At 50.1% G+C, this 18,039-nt stretch overlaps 1 protein-coding gene across 4 annotated transcripts; it reads right to left on the bottom strand.

Moving 5' to 3' along the window:
- Nucleotides 1-3,055: 3,055 nt before the first annotated feature.
- NFU1 (NFU1 iron-sulfur cluster scaffold) lies at nt 3,056-16,096 on the bottom strand. 4 transcript variants are annotated; one of them, XM_078614725.1, is made up of 7 exons: nt 15,845-16,096; nt 12,171-12,217; nt 11,424-11,559; nt 10,996-11,062; nt 8,307-8,509; nt 7,703-7,877; nt 3,056-4,262 (listed from the first exon to the last, which is right to left on the bottom strand). In XM_078614725.1, the coding sequence occupies exons 1-7, from the start codon at nt 15,877-15,879 to the stop codon at nt 4,176-4,178; spliced, it is 750 nt and encodes a 249-aa protein (XP_078470851.1). In that variant the 5' UTR covers nt 15,880-16,096; the 3' UTR covers nt 3,056-4,175. The 4 variants fall into 4 exon arrangements, with proteins under 4 accessions (XP_078470851.1, XP_078470852.1, XP_078470854.1 ...); XM_078614726.1 differs by lacking the exon at nt 15,845-16,096 and adding an exon at nt 15,206-15,210 and having other exon boundaries at nt 12,171-12,220; XM_078614728.1 differs by lacking the exon at nt 11,424-11,559 and having other exon boundaries at nt 15,845-15,863.
- Nucleotides 16,097-18,039: the final 1,943 nt, after the last annotated feature.

The raw sequence follows: 18,039 nt of genomic DNA, 5'->3' as shown, positions 1-18,039 counted from the left end.
AGGAGATTGGAGAGAGGGGAAGAGGGGGAGAGATGTCTGTCTGGATGTTGAACTTCTTTTGTACGTAGCCAACCACGCTAATCGGAGGTGCGGGGGAATGACAGCAAACTAACACGTAAAGCAGTTCTAAATAAATGAGTTTTCAATCTAGATGGGAGAGAGGGGAAGAGATGGGAAGTGATGGGAGGGGAAGAGAAGTCAGAGAGATGAGAGAGAGGAGAGAAGCCAGGGGAGAGTCGATTGCGAGGGCGGAGAGAGCTCGTGGAATAGCGTAGATATTATGGAGAGTGGGAGGGTTTAGGGATAGAACCATTGCCATCTTCACCAATGCAGTCATAGCCATCGTCATCGTTATAATCATACTGGTAGGAACCACCTGGTTCCACCAGCCCACAGGGGATTATTGTGTCCGTCCGTCCGTCGTGCATCCAAAAATGGGAGGGGTCAGGCTGGGGAGGGGCTGGGTGGGGAGGATGGGGAGGGGCTGGGTGGGGAGGGGCTGGGTGGGGAGGGTGGGGTTGGGTGGGGGGTGGGGCTGGGTGGGGAGGGCTGGTCACCCCGTTGTGCCCTTATAAAACTCAACGTTTAACCTACTCACGCCGGCTTGTGCCCGCCCTCACAGTCGGCCATATTTGTGGAATACACCACGCCGCCGTTGACCCTGGCCATTGACCGAGCAACCCAACGTTCCTACCAGCTCCCTCCGCAGGAATGTGTTAATCATCAGTTATAACCGTTATCGGCATAGTCATTGTGATAGTCATCGTCATAGTCGTCAAAGACATCATAGTCATCAATCACAGTGATAGTCATCGTCGTAGATGTTATTGTCGTCATTGTTATAGTCATTGTCGTCATGACGAGGGAGTGAATACGTGGTGTAGATTTTGCGTTGATTTCGATGCCATGGGTTAAATCTCGATTAGGTTACGGTCTCTCGTTGTTAACCTCACCTCACGGTTTGCGTTGTTGCGTCTGTGGCACGGTACTTGATGAACAAACTCTTGTTGATGTTTCAAAAATAAATAAAAACAAAGATGTAGCCCATTCGAAACAACATCTGTGGCGTTTGCTTTAATCTGCGCGAGATTCCCAAACGCAGTGTTTCTTAATGTATTTATTTCGTAATCAGAGTCTTTATCCTGGAAGAAATCCGATGACCTGTGAAGATCTTTTTCACAGATGTCCAGGTGATCCACACCGACTCAGGGGGCACCACGTTGGCTAGGAAATGTCAACTACCTCTCCCGGTATACAGGACGTGGGTTTGATCTCAACCCCCGACACCTGCTGCTGAAAATTTGGAATGTTTGTCTCTCTCCCCATGGTTGTGGATTTTTCTCAGGGTCCTCCAGCTTTTCGCTCCCCATTTAGAATCAACATCACCACACGTTTAGAATATTTAGCTGCTGAATATTTCCTTGTGATGATTAGCCACTTCGTTCAGCCATCATTTGTGATAGCCAGGTCGTTTCTGAAAAAAAGCGATGTAGCTCAATTGGGGCCTTACCGAGTAAAATAAAAAATTGTTTTGGAGTTTAGTTTAGACTCCTAGGACTTTTCCAGGAGGGTCCTGTCGCTGCTGCATTGAACTTTGAGTTTTTTTTGTAAGATGTTTGTAGCCGATTAACGATGAGTTGTTTATTACTCATGCGAGCGGAAGCCGGAGCACACGGAGGAAACCCCACCACTCCTTGTGCGAGGGGGCAATGACTCTATCCTCGTCACGGATGGAAAGGAATGGCGATTACTCCACTTGCCTAAGGAGCGTAAACCTCTCGTCAAGGAGAAATAAACCATCACCACGCGAACTCCGATCGTCATCCTTGCAGCAGCGGCTTTTAGGGTGGCCATCGAAGAAAGATGGCGGTCACCGCATCGCGCGGCGCTTTCAGATCCTCTTTTGCGGCCGTGGAGCTAAGCAATTTGAAATCTAAATTGAAATACTAATTTCTTTAGAACTGATTTTTGTGTTTAGTTTGTTGTCCTTCCGCCCGCACATCTGATTAGCACGGTTGGCTACGTATGGTGCCATAGAAGTTCAAGATACATTGTTGTACCGCCTTCTGGCTCGCCACGGTACGGCTCCTCTCCGACACCCATGGGGAGTTTCACAACATTTGTGCGACGATCCACTGACCCTCGCTGCCTCCGCACTGCTGGATTACATGCTAAGGAGAACACCCCCCCCTCCCCCGTCCGTATAGCCCGAACAGACTGTTAGGGCAAGTGCTGTTAGTGACCACCTATGAAGGCCCGGAACTGCACACGAGGGGGGTGGGTGGCCAGCACTAGGCCAGGCCGCCTGTCTCCCCAGTGGCCATGTTTTTAAGCACCGCAACACGTACTTATTTGAGGCTGAGTCGACCTAGGAGAGGCCCAGGACCGGTTCAGATATTCGTCAACGATGTTGGCCGTGAGCGGGACTCAAACTCTGGTCGCCAGGTTCGTAGTGCAGCGCGTGAACCGCTACACTAACGTTCCCCACCCACCCATCCACACACAAACACAACAACCACCATTTGCCACAAAGTGGTGGTGACGTCATGACAGCGCATGTGCCAGACCATATGCAGACCCACAACATGGGTGGAAAAAACCCGATTTTTACCAGCGGCAGGCATCGGGTTTTTTCTTTAATACAATTAAACCCGATTTCGTGGAATTAAAACCTGGTTTAATGAATACGAAACTCTGATCCAAGGCTTAGGCTGCTTCCTCGTCGGTGCTGCTATCGTACTCGGGGGGGCCATCGGGCACAGGGTAGTCGTAGAATGCGGCAGGCAGGTTGGTCGTGATGAACACGAGCTTCTCCTCAATCGTGGGCGCCAGTGAGTTCCTTAGCTTGGAATGGATGAAGCCCATCGTTGAGAAGTGCGGTTCTGCAATTAGAACCAATTAAACCGGATTGCTCCCAATCTCAGATTATCGGGTTTAATATAAAAACACAATTAAACCCGATTGTAAAAAACCCGACTGTGCCACCCTTGACCCACACATACACGCGCCCACACCCACTAGCGCCCGCATGCACACACACACGCACACATGGGCGTGAGATTTACCTCAACTTTATTACCAGCAACTCAGCTCGATGCCAACCAATGTGTGCCAATGACATTTCCCGCCAATTAGTTACAAAGTTTAGAGGCGGGGGGGGGGGCAATTGCACACACAAACGCACGTGTAGCGCGCGGCCAACGCCTAGGTAGGCTCAGCCTTCAATAAATTCAACGTAGCAGTATACAGTATAGTGTGTATATATATATTTTTGAGTCGTGCGTGGTTGGGGAGCGGTGGCGCAGCGGTTGGCGCATCGAGCCGCACTACAAACCCGGCAGAAACCCAAGTTCGATTCCTACTCACGGCCACCACCAGTGACAGCAGCGATTATCTGAACCGGTCCTGGGCCTACCCTAGGTCGACTCAGCCTTATTACACAAGTACCCCGTGCAGTGTTTTAAACATCAGCACTGGGGAGGCAGAGGCGGCAGGGCAGGTCGTAGTGCTGGTCACCTTCGGGTACCACAATGCCGGCCTTCATAGGCGCTGCTGCTGCTGCTGCTGCGAGTATTAGCAAACAGCACTTGACCAAACGGCCTGTTAAGAGGCTATACAGGGGATCTTTGTCTTTGTGTGAATGAGTCTGAGTCCACGAGTGATTCTATGTTAGAGTGAGTGAGTCTATGATTGAGTGAGTCTATGATTGAGTCTATGATTGAGTCTATTATTGGGTCTCTGATTGAGTGAGTCTATGTGAGAGTCTATGTGACAGTGAGTCTATGAGTGAGTCTATGAGTAAGCCTATGAGTCAGTATATGAGTGACTCTATGTGAGAGTGAGTCTATGATTGAATCTATGATTGAGTTTATAATTGAGTGAGTATATGATTGAGTGAGTCTATGTGAGAGTCAATGTGTAAGTCTATGAATCAGTATATGAGTGAGTCTATGAGTGACTCTATGTGAGAGTGAGTCTATGATTTAATCTATGATTGAGTCTATGATTGAGTGAGTATATGATTGAGAGAGTCTATGAGTGAGTCTATGTGAGAGTCTATGTGACAGTGAGTCTGTGAGTGAGTCTATGAGTAAGCCTATGAGTCAGTATATGAGTGAGTCTATGAGTAAGTTAATGAGTGAGTCTATGAGTGAAGCGATGAGTGTGTTTATCTGTCAAGGCCTTTGTGGTTTCTTCTCCTCCTGCTTCTTTTCAAACTCTTCAAACGTCTTCTCAGTCACATCATCAATTTCATCCTTAACCTGCACACTCACACACAAGACAAGATCCCCTTATAGCCTAAACAGACTGCAAGGGCAAGTACTGTTAGCGAGTAGCAGTACCTAGAGGTGATGTTTAACACACATTGGACACGGCACTCACAGATACTCATACACAAAGACCCCTCATATAGCCTTAACAGACTGTTGGGGCAAGTGCCATTAGCGAGCACCTATGAAGGCCGGAATGGCACACGAGGGGGTGGGTGGCCAACACCACGTCCGACCGCCTTTGTCTTCCCAGTGGCAATGTTTTTACACACCACACCAGGTACTCCTTCTTAATTTTAGGACTTTCGTGACTGCAGAAATTATTATTTGGTTCTTTCGGTTAAGTCACGTCTAAAGATAAAATAATAAATTAAATAATAGCATATTACGACGTTTCGATTGCAACACAAGCAATCATCATCAGGTATAATGAAATAGCGACATAAAATCTAACCAGAAAACTATAGACAGACATATTAGTAGACAGATATCACCAAGATACATAGAGAGAGCAACACAGGTAACAGAGAGGGGTGATCGTCTCTGTGGGATGGCCTTAAATAGACAGAGGGGGGCGGAGGCAGAGAGAGGGAGGGGGTTAATTTATTATTTTATCTTTAGACGTGACTTAACCGAAAGAACCAAATAACAGGTACTCCTTATTATGATGTCGTATCGGCAGTCTGCACACAAACACCACCGTGCCTCAGCAGTTCACTGGCAAGATCATCTCTGTCTGGCAATTTTCCTGGTCTCAGACTCTGGAATACCTTCCATACTTCCTCAATAGATGGCACTTCAGCCAGCCACTCACAGGGGGCATCAACTTCTTCCAATATTTGAGGCACAGCAGCTTCAGAAGGGTCATCCCCACTTTGCCCCATAATGTTGTCTGGGCTGAGGGATTTCCCCTCCCCCAAGACATTACAGAAATATTCATAAAATCTGGAAACTTGTTCCTGGGGGTCAAAGATCGGATCACCATTCTTTCCTCTAAGAATGATTGGTGTGGCGCTGCAAGTCACTTTTTGAAACAATTAAAGAGTGATGTGATCGTGAGCCAGTGAGGCAGACTCCATCTCCTCAGCAATCCATGACCACCACTCACCCTTACAGCGCCGCACGGCTCTCCGAACCTCCAAGCGAAGGCTGCGGTAAGCCTCCTCAGCTGGAACACCTCTGTCAGCCTGGGAGTCTGGGCAGGTTTGGACCGTGTACCCAAAGCAGCCATCGCAGTAGCATGAGCCAGTCCTAAACCTCACCCATTTCCCCTCTGCATCAGGAGGAGGGGATGATGATGCCAACCCCAGCTGCATGTGATGATAAAATTCTCGCTTGCAACTTTCATCAGTTAGCTGAGACTAGGCCACTGTGGGTTTGAATGGGGTCCTAGATGGACACCCACCATCGGAGTGGAATAATGGCAGGCGCATCTTACAGATGACAAGCCAATGGTGAGTGGGCAGATCAGCTCCACGGTAGGTCCTGGTGTCAAGGACATGGGCCCGCATCCACTGTTCTATCACTAAATAGTCCAGCAGATGTTCTTGCTTGGACCCGGCATGCATCCATGTTGTGTGGATGCGCAGATGCCGGAACGGCGCATTGGTAATTACAAGCCCATGGGCTGCACAGAAGTCGAGCAGCCTCCCACCGTTGGAATTCAGCTGATCTGGCCCATCCCTTCCAATCATTCCAGCCCAGGTGCCAGCATCATGACCCACTCGGGCAATAAAGTCACATAACAGAATGACTTTATCCTGAGGGGCCACTTTAGCTAGCGCTTGTGACAGGTCATAGAAGGCATCTGACTCATTGGCCTTGCCTGCATCTCTCTGCTGATGTTCATCTTCGGTGGGGGCGGAAGCATCCAACACTATTCTTCACCTCCCATTAATGGGGAGGAGAATCCACAGTAGCCTGGGGCTCACAGCTTCCCACACCTCACTGCAACGCTTCAGAAGAGCCACTCCCTGTTGTTTAGCAGTCTCCTGCCTCGAGTGGAGGACTTTCCATTCCTCAATGTGAATGGAGCCAGAGCCGGTCCACCGGACCTCCTGATTGCCACAGAGATCCAGGCGGTACCGGTCCAGCTACCGGCAGAGGAGTGGGCAGCCTCTCCTCCGCAGTGAGTGTTCAAACATGCCACCTGGCCACACTTAGTGGTTTCTGGTGGAACCCCGAGGGTGCGGGTTCAGTCTCCTGGCTCTACCAAGTGGGGTTTCGCCGGGAGACGTCATAGACGGCTGTCACCCTGGGGCCTCTGGCATAAGCTTAGATTTGTTTTTCCATGTCGTTCAGTGGTGGTAAATTTGAAGGTGGAGGGGTTACAAACCCCTCGCACCTGCCGAGAGCCCCCATTGGCCGACCGTGGTGGCTACAAACGCCATGAGGGGAAGCAGCCGATTGGTATCGGCCTTTCCCTTATGGCATTGCGCACCACAGCGTTACCGTCCGGCAACACCAGGGAGGTAGGGGGCTAGATTTGAAGCTTTCGTGACTGCAAGGATTCATACTGTTAGGTTTTTTCGGTAAAGTCACGTAGGTAAAAAGAAAAAAATTGAAATAAATTAATAAATCACGACGTTTCGGAGGCAACACAAGTGTCCGTCATCAGGTGGGACCGTCACAGCTAAATTTACTGTATCACTTGATACAAATTTACTGTATCACTTGATACAGTAAATTTAGCTGTGACGGTCCCACCTGATGACGGAGACTTGTGTTGCCTCCGAAACGTCGCGATTTATTAATTTATTTCTATTATTATTCATATTATTTTATTATTTATTTTTACCTACGTGACTTTACCGAAAAAACCTAAGAGTAGGTAGGGGGCTGTTTTACCAGACACGCACGCGCTCATATACTAACACACACAGCGGCCTTTGTCTCCCCAGCGGCGATGCCAACTTACGCACCACTGCACCAGGTACTCATTTGAGGCTGAGTCGACCTAGGGGAGGCCCAGGGCTAGTTCAGGTAATCGCCATCATTGGTGTTGATGACCATGAGCGGGAATCGAACTAGGGTCATTGCCGGGTTTGTAGGGTGCGTACACAAAAGCACAAAGGTCCACCATGTAGCCTCAACAGACGATCAGGGCAAGTGTTGATGGCTTTCACAATCTCCCTCTCTCTACCTCCCTCACCCTCCATATCTCTCCCATCTCTCCTCTCGCCCCCTCTTCCTCTCGCCCCCTCTTCCTCTCGCCCCCTCTTCCTCTCCCCCCCCCTCTCTCCCAACTCTCTCTCACTCCTCTCTCGTACCTCTCTCTCTCACCGGCTCCACGGAGGTCACTTCTGGGACGTAGATCTACATCTCCCCCCTATCTCTCTCCTCTCTTTCACCATGTCTCTCTCTCTCCCTCCCCTCTCTCTCCTGTCTCTCTCCCCCCAATCTCTGTCTCCCTCTCACCATCTCTCTCTCACCTGCTCCACAGAGGTAACCTCTGGGATGTAGAACTGCATCATGTTCAGGATGCCGCTGCTGAGCGTGAGTGAGGAGGAGGGGCAGGAGGTACAGGCGCCCTGCAGACGAAGCGACACGACACCGTCGCGGAAACCACGAAACTCCACGTCGCCACCGTCCTCCTGAACAGTGGGGCTGGGACAGAGACAGAGAGACACATTGGGGGATAGAGATACGAGGAGAGACACGGGGAGAGAGACATGGGAAGAGAGACACGGGGGAGAGACATGGTGAGAGAGACATGGGGAGAGAGACATGGGGAGACACGGGAGAGAGACAAGGGGAGAGAGACACGGGGGAGAGACACGGTGAGAGACATGGGGGGAGAGACATGGTGAGAGAGACTCGGGGGGAGAGACACGAGGAGAAAGACACCGGGGGAGAGACACGGGTGGAGCGAGACACGGGGGGAGAGGGAGACATGGGGAGAGTGTTTAACAATCACCGCACAGCGTTCACACCAGACGCCCTCACCGCTCACCGCTCACTGAGCGCCCTCACCGCTCACCCCAGACGCTCTCACCGCTCACTACCCACCAGACGCGCTCACCGCTCAGGGCTCACCGTATTCGCGAGTCGAGCAGCTCTTTGATAAGTGCCACCACCTCCTCGTCCTCTCCCCCATCCTCACCCCCAGCCACCGCCACCCCCTCCCCCACCTGGGGGGCGGGGGTGGTCATGGTGACCACGGGCAGCCCCGACGACAGGAAGTCCATGATGGCCGCGAACACCTCGGGCTTCAGAAGCTTCCAGGAGTCCTCCTCCACCTCCAGCGGAGACACCGACACCGCCACCCATCAACATCACGATCGCCGCCATCACCGCCACGTACACAACAACGGTACCACCATCTTCATCACCACACACATGAAACCACCACCCACAACTGCCATTGGCCACAAAGTGGCGGTGACGTCACCACGGCACCTGTGCCAGGCTGTCCACTTATAGGCCAAGTGGTGAAGGTTTGAACACCCACTGCCAGGTCATGGGACAAACCCAGGAGCTATAGGTTGACAGACTGAGATGACTGGCTGATGCACCACCTGTGCCCACTACTATGCCAATTTGCTGTGTTTTAGCCGCACGACACTCCATTCGTTGTTGTGAGCGTCGCTCCTCTGCCGTTCATTGTTGCTGGAGAACGACTGCCTCCAACTGCCCAGTAGCGTCCTTCACGAGCCTCCTCCACAGAGGCCGATATTGACACCGCTGGTACCAGTCATCGGCAAGTCCATTCAGCTCCACATCCTCCTCTACCACATCACTCCATCTCTTCTCTAGCCTGTGCCGTGCCCATTTAGCCCCCTGTATCCAGCCAAACAAAAGCTGTTTAGGCATGTGATGGCTGGGCATGCGGGCTACATGACCCAGCCAACGCAGCCCTGCCTGCCGGAGGAGCTCACCGATGGGACTGTGTCCAGATCTTTCAAGGATTTTGAGCTCCTCAGCCTTGTTAAACCCAGGATGGATCGTAGGCAGGCCAGCTTAAATGTTTCTAACCGGCGATGGTGTTCCATTAGGGGAGTCCACATTTCGCAAATGCAGAGAAGGGACGGCATGATTGTGGTCAAGAAGACCTGAAGCTTCGTGTGGAGCAACAGACCAGGTAGCTTCCACGCAGCGTTATGCAACCGATGAAAAGATGCTGCTTGACTCATTCGCAGCGAGACCGCTGCTGACAAACCAGAGCCGGTCATGAGCAGACTGCCCAGGTGTGGGAAACTTTCCACTCTCTCCACAACTGCCACCATCGCAATATACCATCATACCATCACCATCATCACACATGACAAACATGAGACCACCATAACAATACCACCATCACACAATACCGCCATCACCACACGATACCACTATCACCACCACACACACAACAATACCGCTATCACCAACATCATCACTAACATACAACACACCCACACCATCATCACCATAATCACACGCCACACCCGAAACCACCATCACCACCATCACACACACACGACTCACGATACCGCCAACATCACCATCACCATAATCGCCAACATCATACACACATGATACCACCATCACCATCGCGCACATGATACCCATGATGCCACCATCATCACCATCACCACACACACGACACAACCATCACCACCATTATCACCACTACCTTCATATGTACACACACAGGATACCACCTTCGTCAACACCCCCACACACACAATACCACCACCATCATCACCACCACCACTGCTCACACACACGATACCATCCACACCAACACCATTACCACCACATACACACACAATAATAACAACAACAACCGCCATTTGCCACTAAGTGGCGGTGACGTCACCACGACGCTTGTGCCACACAATACCACCATCACAGCCACCACCACACACATAGCACTAACACCACCACTACACACACAAAGACAAAGATCCCCCGTTGTAGCCTGCAATAGGTAACTCATTTGAGGCCGAGTCAACCTAGGGGAGGAGGCCCAGGACCGGCAAAGATCCCCTGGAAAGCCTCTAGCAGGCTGTAGCGACAAGTGCTTTTAGTATTGAGTAGCAGCAGCACCTTTGAAGGCTGGCACTGTGGCACACGAGGGGGTGGGTGGTCAGCAGAGGTCGCAACCGGGTACCCGATACCCATACCCTACGCGATACCCGGCTACCCATACCCAGCCGGGTACGGGTACCCGTTTGTGACCCTGGTGCGGCCGGGTACGGGTAGGCCGTGAGTCACTGGTGAGTCACCGTTTGTCACTCATTTCCCAACGTCTTGTCTCTTCTCACAATTCAAGTTCCTAGAATCAACCCACCCGCGCCTGCAACATGGCTTCATCCCAGAGGTCGCAATCGGGTACCCGATATCCGTACCCTATCCGTACCCGGCCAGGTACGGGTAGGGTACGGCCGGGTACGGGTACCCGTTTGCGACCCTGGTGCGGTCGGGTACGGGTAAGGAATCAAAACCCGTTTGCGACCTCTGGTGGTCAGCCATGGTGGGGAGGTTTTGGCACCTCATGAATCACCCAGCCCCCTCCTCCCGACCTCCTCCACCTCCTCCTCCCAAACCTCCTCCCTCCCCCACCCCTTCCACATCCTCCTCCACCTCCTCTGCCTCCTCCTCCCTTTCCTCACCCTCCCCCCCCCCCCTCCTTCTCCTCCTCCTCACCTTCCCCCCACCTCAACCTTCTCCACCTCCACCCCCTCACTCATTACCTCACCCATCATCTCACTCCAACTTCCATCATCATCGTCGTCCTCCTCACCTTGGTAATGGTGATGAAATCCGGTCCTAGAAAAACACTCTTGACTCCTTCAACTCTGAACAACTGCCTGAGAGACAGAGAGAGACACGGGGAGAGATGGAGAGAGACACGGGGAGAGATGCAGAGAGATAAAGACACAGGGGGAGAGAGACACGGGGAGAAAGACACACAGGGAGAGAGAGACACGGGGCAAGACGCCAGGTTAGATATTTATAATTTAATGTAACACGCACAGAGAAGTTGGGCTGTACCATGTGTAATGTAATGCTTACAGAGTTGGGTTGTACCATGTGTAGAGTAGGGGGGACCCTGCTAACATAGTTGGGCTGTACATTGTATAGTAGGGGGGGCCCTGCTAACAGAGTTGGGCTGTACATTGTGTAGTAGGGGGGCCTTCTGCTAACAATTGGACTGCACCACCTTTGCACCTGGCGAGGGGGGAGCGGTGGGCCTCCCGCTGAGAGGGAAAGTCCATGGTCCCCGTCTCGAGAATGGTTCGGCCCGGGAGGAACTTGATGCTGTTAGGGTTGGGGGTGTCCTGGGTCTGGACGAAGAGAGAGCGAACTGAGAAAGCGGGAGAGAGAGCGGGAGAAAGGAAGAGAAGAGTGGAGAGTGTGTGAGAGGGGGAGAGAGTGGGGGAGTGAAGGGGGGAGAGGAGATAACGGGAAGGAGCAGGGGAAAGCGGGGGAGAAAGAATGGAAGAGGGGGGAAAGAGAAGGGAGGGAAAGAGTGAGAAAGAGAGGGGGGGAGACATAGACACATTCATACAGAGTGACCTGTATATATGTTGAACTTCTTTAGCACCCAAGGCAACCGTGCTAATCGAAGGTGGCGTGGGAAGGACAAACAAACTAAACACAACAAGCAGTTTTAATGAAATTATTTTTTAAATCTAAATTATGATCATTTAAAAGTGGAGCACAGCTCCTGGTGGCTTCCTAATATCGGAAGAGTGTTCCAGATGCATATGAAAGCGCCGGGCAATGCGGTGACACACAAGGCATGCAGATGTGGATGATGGTGATGATGATGGTGATGATGGTGGTAGTGATGATGGTGGTGGTGATGATAGTCATGATCATGGGCTGGTTGATGATGGTAATGATGGTGGTGATGATGGTCGTGATAATGGTGGTGATGGTGGTGATGATGACGGTGGTGATGGTGATATTTACCTGTTTGTTGAGTAACTCCCATCATTCTGGTCGCCACCCTTAACATTCTGCCAGTGACAGACACAGACAAAGAGTTATAACTACATACTCACATAGACCCACATCGACTCACGCAGACACGCATATACTCACACAGGGACGCATATACTCACACAGAAACCCACTGACTCACACAGAGACCCATATACTCACTCGGAGACCCATAGACTAACTCAGAAACCCATGGGCTCACAGAGACCCATAGACACACAGAGAGGCCCATATACCTAGACTCACATAAAATACAAAGATCTCCCATATAGCCCTTAACTGCGCTGTTGGGGTAAGTGCTGTTAGCAAGTGGTGGTGCAGTGGTTCGCGCTCTTGAGCAGAATCAGTCTCCATTCATCCTGATGTCCAGTAGATGCACTGTGCCGCTAACACAGTAGACTCCCGCTCACAGCCACCACCGCCAGCACTAGTGAAAGCGATTATCTGAACCGGTCATGGGCCTCCCCTAAGTCGACTCCGCCTCAAATGACTACCTGGTGCAGTAGTGTATAGTAAACATCTCCACTGCAAAAAGAGACAAAGGCGGCCGGGCGTGGTGCAGGCCACCCACCCCCTCTCTGCGTGCCACCCTTCATAGGCGCTACTGCTACTCACGACTTACAGCACGGAGGATCTCGGTCTTTGCCGGTCCTGGGCCTCCTCCCCTAGGTTGACTCGGCCTCAAATGAGTTGCCTGGTGCGGTAAAAAGTGGCTACTGGCGGAGAAAGACAAAGGCGGCCGGGCGTGCGTGGTTGCTGGCCAACCCCTCCGTGTGCCACAGTGCCGGTAAAGCCTTCCACAGGGGCTGCTGCCACTCACCACTAACAGCCAAAATTGCCCCCTAAGCAGAGGTTGCAACCGGGTACCCGATACCCGTACCCTACCCGATACCCGGCTACCCGTACCCGGCCGGGTACGGGTACCCGTTTGCGACCCTGGTGCGGCCGGGTACGGGTAGGCCGTGAGTCACTGGTGAGTAACCGTTTGTCACTCATTTGCCAGAATCAACCCACCCGCGCCTGCAACATGGCTTCATCCCAGAGGTCACAATTGGGTACGGCCAGGTACGGGTACCCGTTTGCGACCCTGGTGCGGCCAGGTACGGGTAAGGAATCAAAACCCGTTTGCGACCTCTGCCTGACAGCCCCCTTGCACGAGAGGCGACACACGGGAAGGATCTTTGCGCGGCTGTGTTTGTGTGGTGGTTGTGGGGAGCGGTGGCGCAGCGGTTAGCGCTACGAACCTGGCGCCCCGGGATCGATTCCCGCTCACGGCCAACACCCCGGTTGATAACGATTATTTGAACCGGTCCTAGGCTCTCCCCTAGGTCGACTCGGCCTCAAATGTGCACCCGGTGCGATGTAAACATCGCCGCTGGGGAGACAAAGGCGGTCGGGCGTTGTGTTGACCACTTCCCCCCCAACCTCGTGTGCCGTGCTTGGCCTTTACGGGTGCTGCTACTTGCTAACTGCGCTTGCCTCTCAAAGTTCAAAGTTCATTTATTAGGTATAGCCCTGTGAGCCATTCGGCTCTTGAATCGGGTGCAACCGCAACAAACAAAAAAACATGAACAAGAAAACATCTTAAAGTGACTATGTGCAAATAGAAAATCCAAGAAAAGACAGCTAAACATTGCAGAAAAATCACCGTACATCAATCCTGTGCAAATATCCCAGTGGGATGCAAGTCAAACAACAACAACAACCACAAGACAACTTAGATTAAGGCCATCAGTCTAACTCTGTACTACAACAAACAAACATGGCCAAACCAAAAAACTTTTCGAAAATCACCAAAATAAAGCCATAAAAGCAATGAAACAGTGGTCATAGGAACTGTGACCGAATTTTCACAATAAACGACGTAAACAACATACATGTACTACCATAGCTGGCTGCATGAGTCACTCCACAACAGCAGGAGCATCAGTCAGAGTATCAACAGTCTGTTGCAGGCTACACGGGGGATCATTGTCTTTGTTGGGAGTCATCATCGCCCAGGTCGCAACTCGCTGCGACGTTGCTTCCTGTGTGCACCCCGAACGAGGTTCCTTTCGCGGGGGACGGGTTTGGAGTTTGCGTTTGTAAAAGGGGAAAAATAGACGATGCGTTATGGGGGTTTTTATCTCTCTCTCAAATTTAGCATTCTCAAGAAGAACGTAATCAACCAAGTAGGGTGTTGACTGTTATGTTATCCGACTCTCTGTTGTATTACATTACATTTCTAAGTATACTAGATTTGTGTTTCTATTTCATTTATACCTGATGATGATTGCATGTGTTGCAATCGAAACGTCGTATGCTAGTATTTAATCTATTACTTTCTCGATTTAAAGCTTTCGTGACTGCAGGGATTCATCTTCTTGGTTCTTTCGGTAAAGTCACGTAGAAGGGAAGTAATAAAATAATAAAAATAAAACATAATAAAACAATTCTCACGACGTTTCGGCCACAACGCAAGCAGCCGTCCTCAGGCGAAGAATGAGAACATTATCAAGCTAGGAGCTTATATAGGTGTAGCGAGGAGGAGCGCCTTAACAAAAGAATGTGCATATGAAGAGGAATTTAGCATACCAATGGGCAATGCATAGGAGGTGGGCGGAGGGGTTGCATAATGCATGGGCATAATGGGACTTTGAAACCCCTCCGCCCACCTCCTATGCATTGCCCATTGGTATGCTAAATTCCTCTTCATATGCACATTCTTTTGTTAAGGCGCTCCTCCTCGCTACACCTATATAAGCTCCTAGCTTGATAATGTTCTCATTCTTCGCCTGAGGACGGCTGCTTGCGTTGTGGCCGAAACGTCGTGAGAATTGTTTTATTATGTTTTATTTTTATTATTTTATTACTTCCCTTCTACGTGACTTTACCGAAAGAACCAAGAAGACTATTACTTTCTCTTTACACGTGACTTTACCGAAAGAACCAAAGAGTAGTTGCCCCCAAGGATGTTTGTCGATAAAGTCGCTCTCCCTCGCCACGGAGGAGCCTCTCCACCTCTGAACCCCGACATCAAGTTCAAGTTCATGTACTAGGTATAGCCCTGTGAGCCATTCGGCTCTTGAATCGGGTGCAACCGCAACCGCAACAAACAAAAACATGAACAAAAAAACATCTTAAAGTGAATATGTGACGGAGTGCAAACAGAAAATCCAAGAAAAGACAGCAAAATATTGCAGAAAAAAACACCGTACACCAACGCTGTGTGCAAAATCCCAGTGGGATGCAAGTCAAACAACAACAACCACAAGACAACTTAGATTAAGGCCATCAGTCTCTGTACTGCAACAAACAAACATGGCCAAACCAATAAACTTTCCTTCTACGTGACTTTACCGAAAGAACCAAGAATATGAATCCCTGCAGTCACGAAAACTTTAAATTAAAATTAATTTTTGTGTTGAATTCCACACCCCCCCCCCCATGAGTCTGTGTGGTGATGGTGGTGGGAGGTTCATCCTCGCCTAGGCCGCAACTCGTTGCGACGTCGTTAAACTTTGTGTGTACCCCCCCAACGTTATTCGAGCGGAGGACGCGTACTCAAAACCGACGTCGCTTCGTCGAGTTTGCGTTTATAAAGGTGAGGGGAGCGGGGCGATGTTTGTGGATAAAGAAGTCGCCGCTCTCACGGAGCCTCTCACCTGAACCCCGACACGGAGCCACACAGCGCCGCCATTTTATTGCCTTGTTGTTGTTAGGCGGGAGGAATCGATTTTCGATTGTCGACGATTCAAAGGAATCGATTTCATAGGGCTATACAGTTATGAACGGAGTCGGAATCGATGGTCTCGGGAGCTGTGCGCTAGGTGAATCGATTTGGTGTAGTGGTTTGCAAGGTTGGGTGGGGGTTAAGGAATCGATTGCGCTGGGTTTGAATCGGAATCGTGATTGATACTGCAGAAGTAAATCCGATGAGCTCTAAAGCTCTTTGACGCAGATGTCCAGTAGGGGGCAGACGCGGTTCGTCCACTAGGGCACGTTGAGCGCCTCCCCCACCAAGCAGCTGGAGATGAGAAATTATTTTTCTAATAAAAAAAAGACTCATCTTCTTGGTTCTTTCGGTAAAGTCATCACGTAGAAGGGAAATAATAAAATAAATAAAATAAAACATAATAAAATAATATTCTAATATATTATATTAAAATAATAATATATTAAAATAATATAATACTATAATATAATAATATAATATTATTATATTTCGATTTAAAGCTTTCGTGACTGCAGGGATTCATCTTCTTGGTTCTTTCGGTAAAGTCACGTAGATGGGAAATAATAAAATAATAAAAATAAAACATGATAAAATACAATTCTCACGACGTTTCGGCCACAACGCAAGCAGCCGTCCTCAGGTGAAGAACAGGGCTGTGGGAAAGAGCAGCCGTCCTGTTCTTCACCTGAGGACGGCTGCTTGCATTGTGGCCGAAACGTCGTGAGAATTGTGTTTAATTATGTTAGATTTTTACTATTTTATTATTTCTCTTCTACGTGACTTTACCGAAAGAACCAAGAAGATGAAAGTGATCATCCCTTGTTCATCGTGACGTCCTTTTTACTTTGATGTCTCAACAGCGTGACGGAGATCGCGTGACGTGAGGGTTCTTCTGCCTTTGTTGTGAGGGTTGTGAGTTGACGCCGAGGAGGGGGGAGGCGCCTCGCCCCCCCATGTGGAGTGACGTCAGCCGCTAATTATTATTAATTGAGGGGGGGGGTCCATTTGGAGGACGTTAACCTTATGATTATTAATGAGGGGGGAGGGTGCTCTATGTGGAGTGACGTCACCTGCTCATGATGATTAATGAGGGGGGCTGGTCGACGTGGAGTGACGTCACGACCGTTAAGGACATTCCTGGGTGATTATAGTAGGTACTTGCTTTTTTACCCGTCCAGGGACGGGTGTATATTGCAGTAAATCAGAAATATTCAATAGTAAAATAGTTCAGCTCATGATTATTAATGAGGGGGGGTTGCCCCATGTGGAGTGACGTCACACCCACATGGTTATTGTGGAGGGGTGCGGCATGTGGAGTGACGTCACACCCACATGGTTATTGTGGAGGGGTGCAGCATGTGGAGTGACGTGACCCACTCATGAATATTAATGTAGAGATGGGTGCGGCATGTGGAGTGCGCGACCTTCTTGTGCGTTAGTGTAAATTTCCATGCGGGCATGAATATTAATGATGTTATATGTGACGTCACACACGGATGTAGCAGTGTGCTGCGTATATTTATTTTTTTACCGTCACTTTATGTAAAGAAACGTCATATTTGAAGCGACTTTGTGTAATAAATTATACTGGTAGGAACCTCCTAGTTACACCAGCCCACAGGGGATTATTGTGTCCGTCGTGCAGGGAGGGGCTGGGTGGGGAGGGAGGGGCTGGGTGGGGAGGGTCTAATTTTATTTGCATGTCTTTTTGGGCAATTTGTTTTCATTTTCTGTACTTTGGGGCCATCCATAAATGACGTCACGAGATTTTGGACGATTTTTGACCCCCCCCTAGTCACACGGCGTCACAAAAAGTCAGACCCCCCCTCCAATATGACGTCACAAAGCTCTGCCCCCCCCCCCCCCAAAAAAAAACATGCTTCAAATCGCTTTAAACTATTGTCATTGTAGTGCGTATTTAAGTGTCGCTGCACTCTGATGTTGTAGGAGAAAACATTTATGGAAAAGTATATTTAATTAAGTAGAACGTGTTGTCTATATTTATTTAAAGTTGCGCATTTTCATGTGACGTCACATTTCTCAAACAGCACCCCCCTCGTCACACATCGTCACAAATGTCTGACCCCCCCCCCCAGGTGCGTGACGTCGTTCACGGACGGCCCC

Source organism: Lampetra planeri, chromosome 45 (genome assembly GCF_965212315.1).
Source record: "Lampetra planeri chromosome 45, kcLamPlan1.2.h2, whole genome shotgun sequence".
NCBI classification, from domain to species: domain Eukaryota; kingdom Metazoa; phylum Chordata; class Hyperoartia; order Petromyzontiformes; family Petromyzontidae; genus Lampetra; species Lampetra planeri.
This window is presented reverse-complemented; position numbering and strand designations above follow the sequence as displayed.

What these genes read in the sequence shown, in the direction of transcription:
- NFU1 (XM_078614725.1), bottom strand. Translation starts at nt 15,879, where the DNA reads ATGGCGGCGCTGTGTGGCTCCGTGTCGGGGTTCAG. An exon ending in GGGAGTTACTCAACAAACAG is followed by an intron (nt 11,560 to 12,170) that starts GTAAATATCACC and finishes CCGCTTTCTCAG; the next exon opens with TTCGCTCTCTCTTCGTCCAG. An exon ending in ATTTCATCACCATTACCAAG is followed by an intron (nt 8,510 to 10,995) that starts GTGAGGAGGACG and finishes TCTCCGCTGGAG; the next exon opens with GTGGAGGAGGACTCCTGGAA.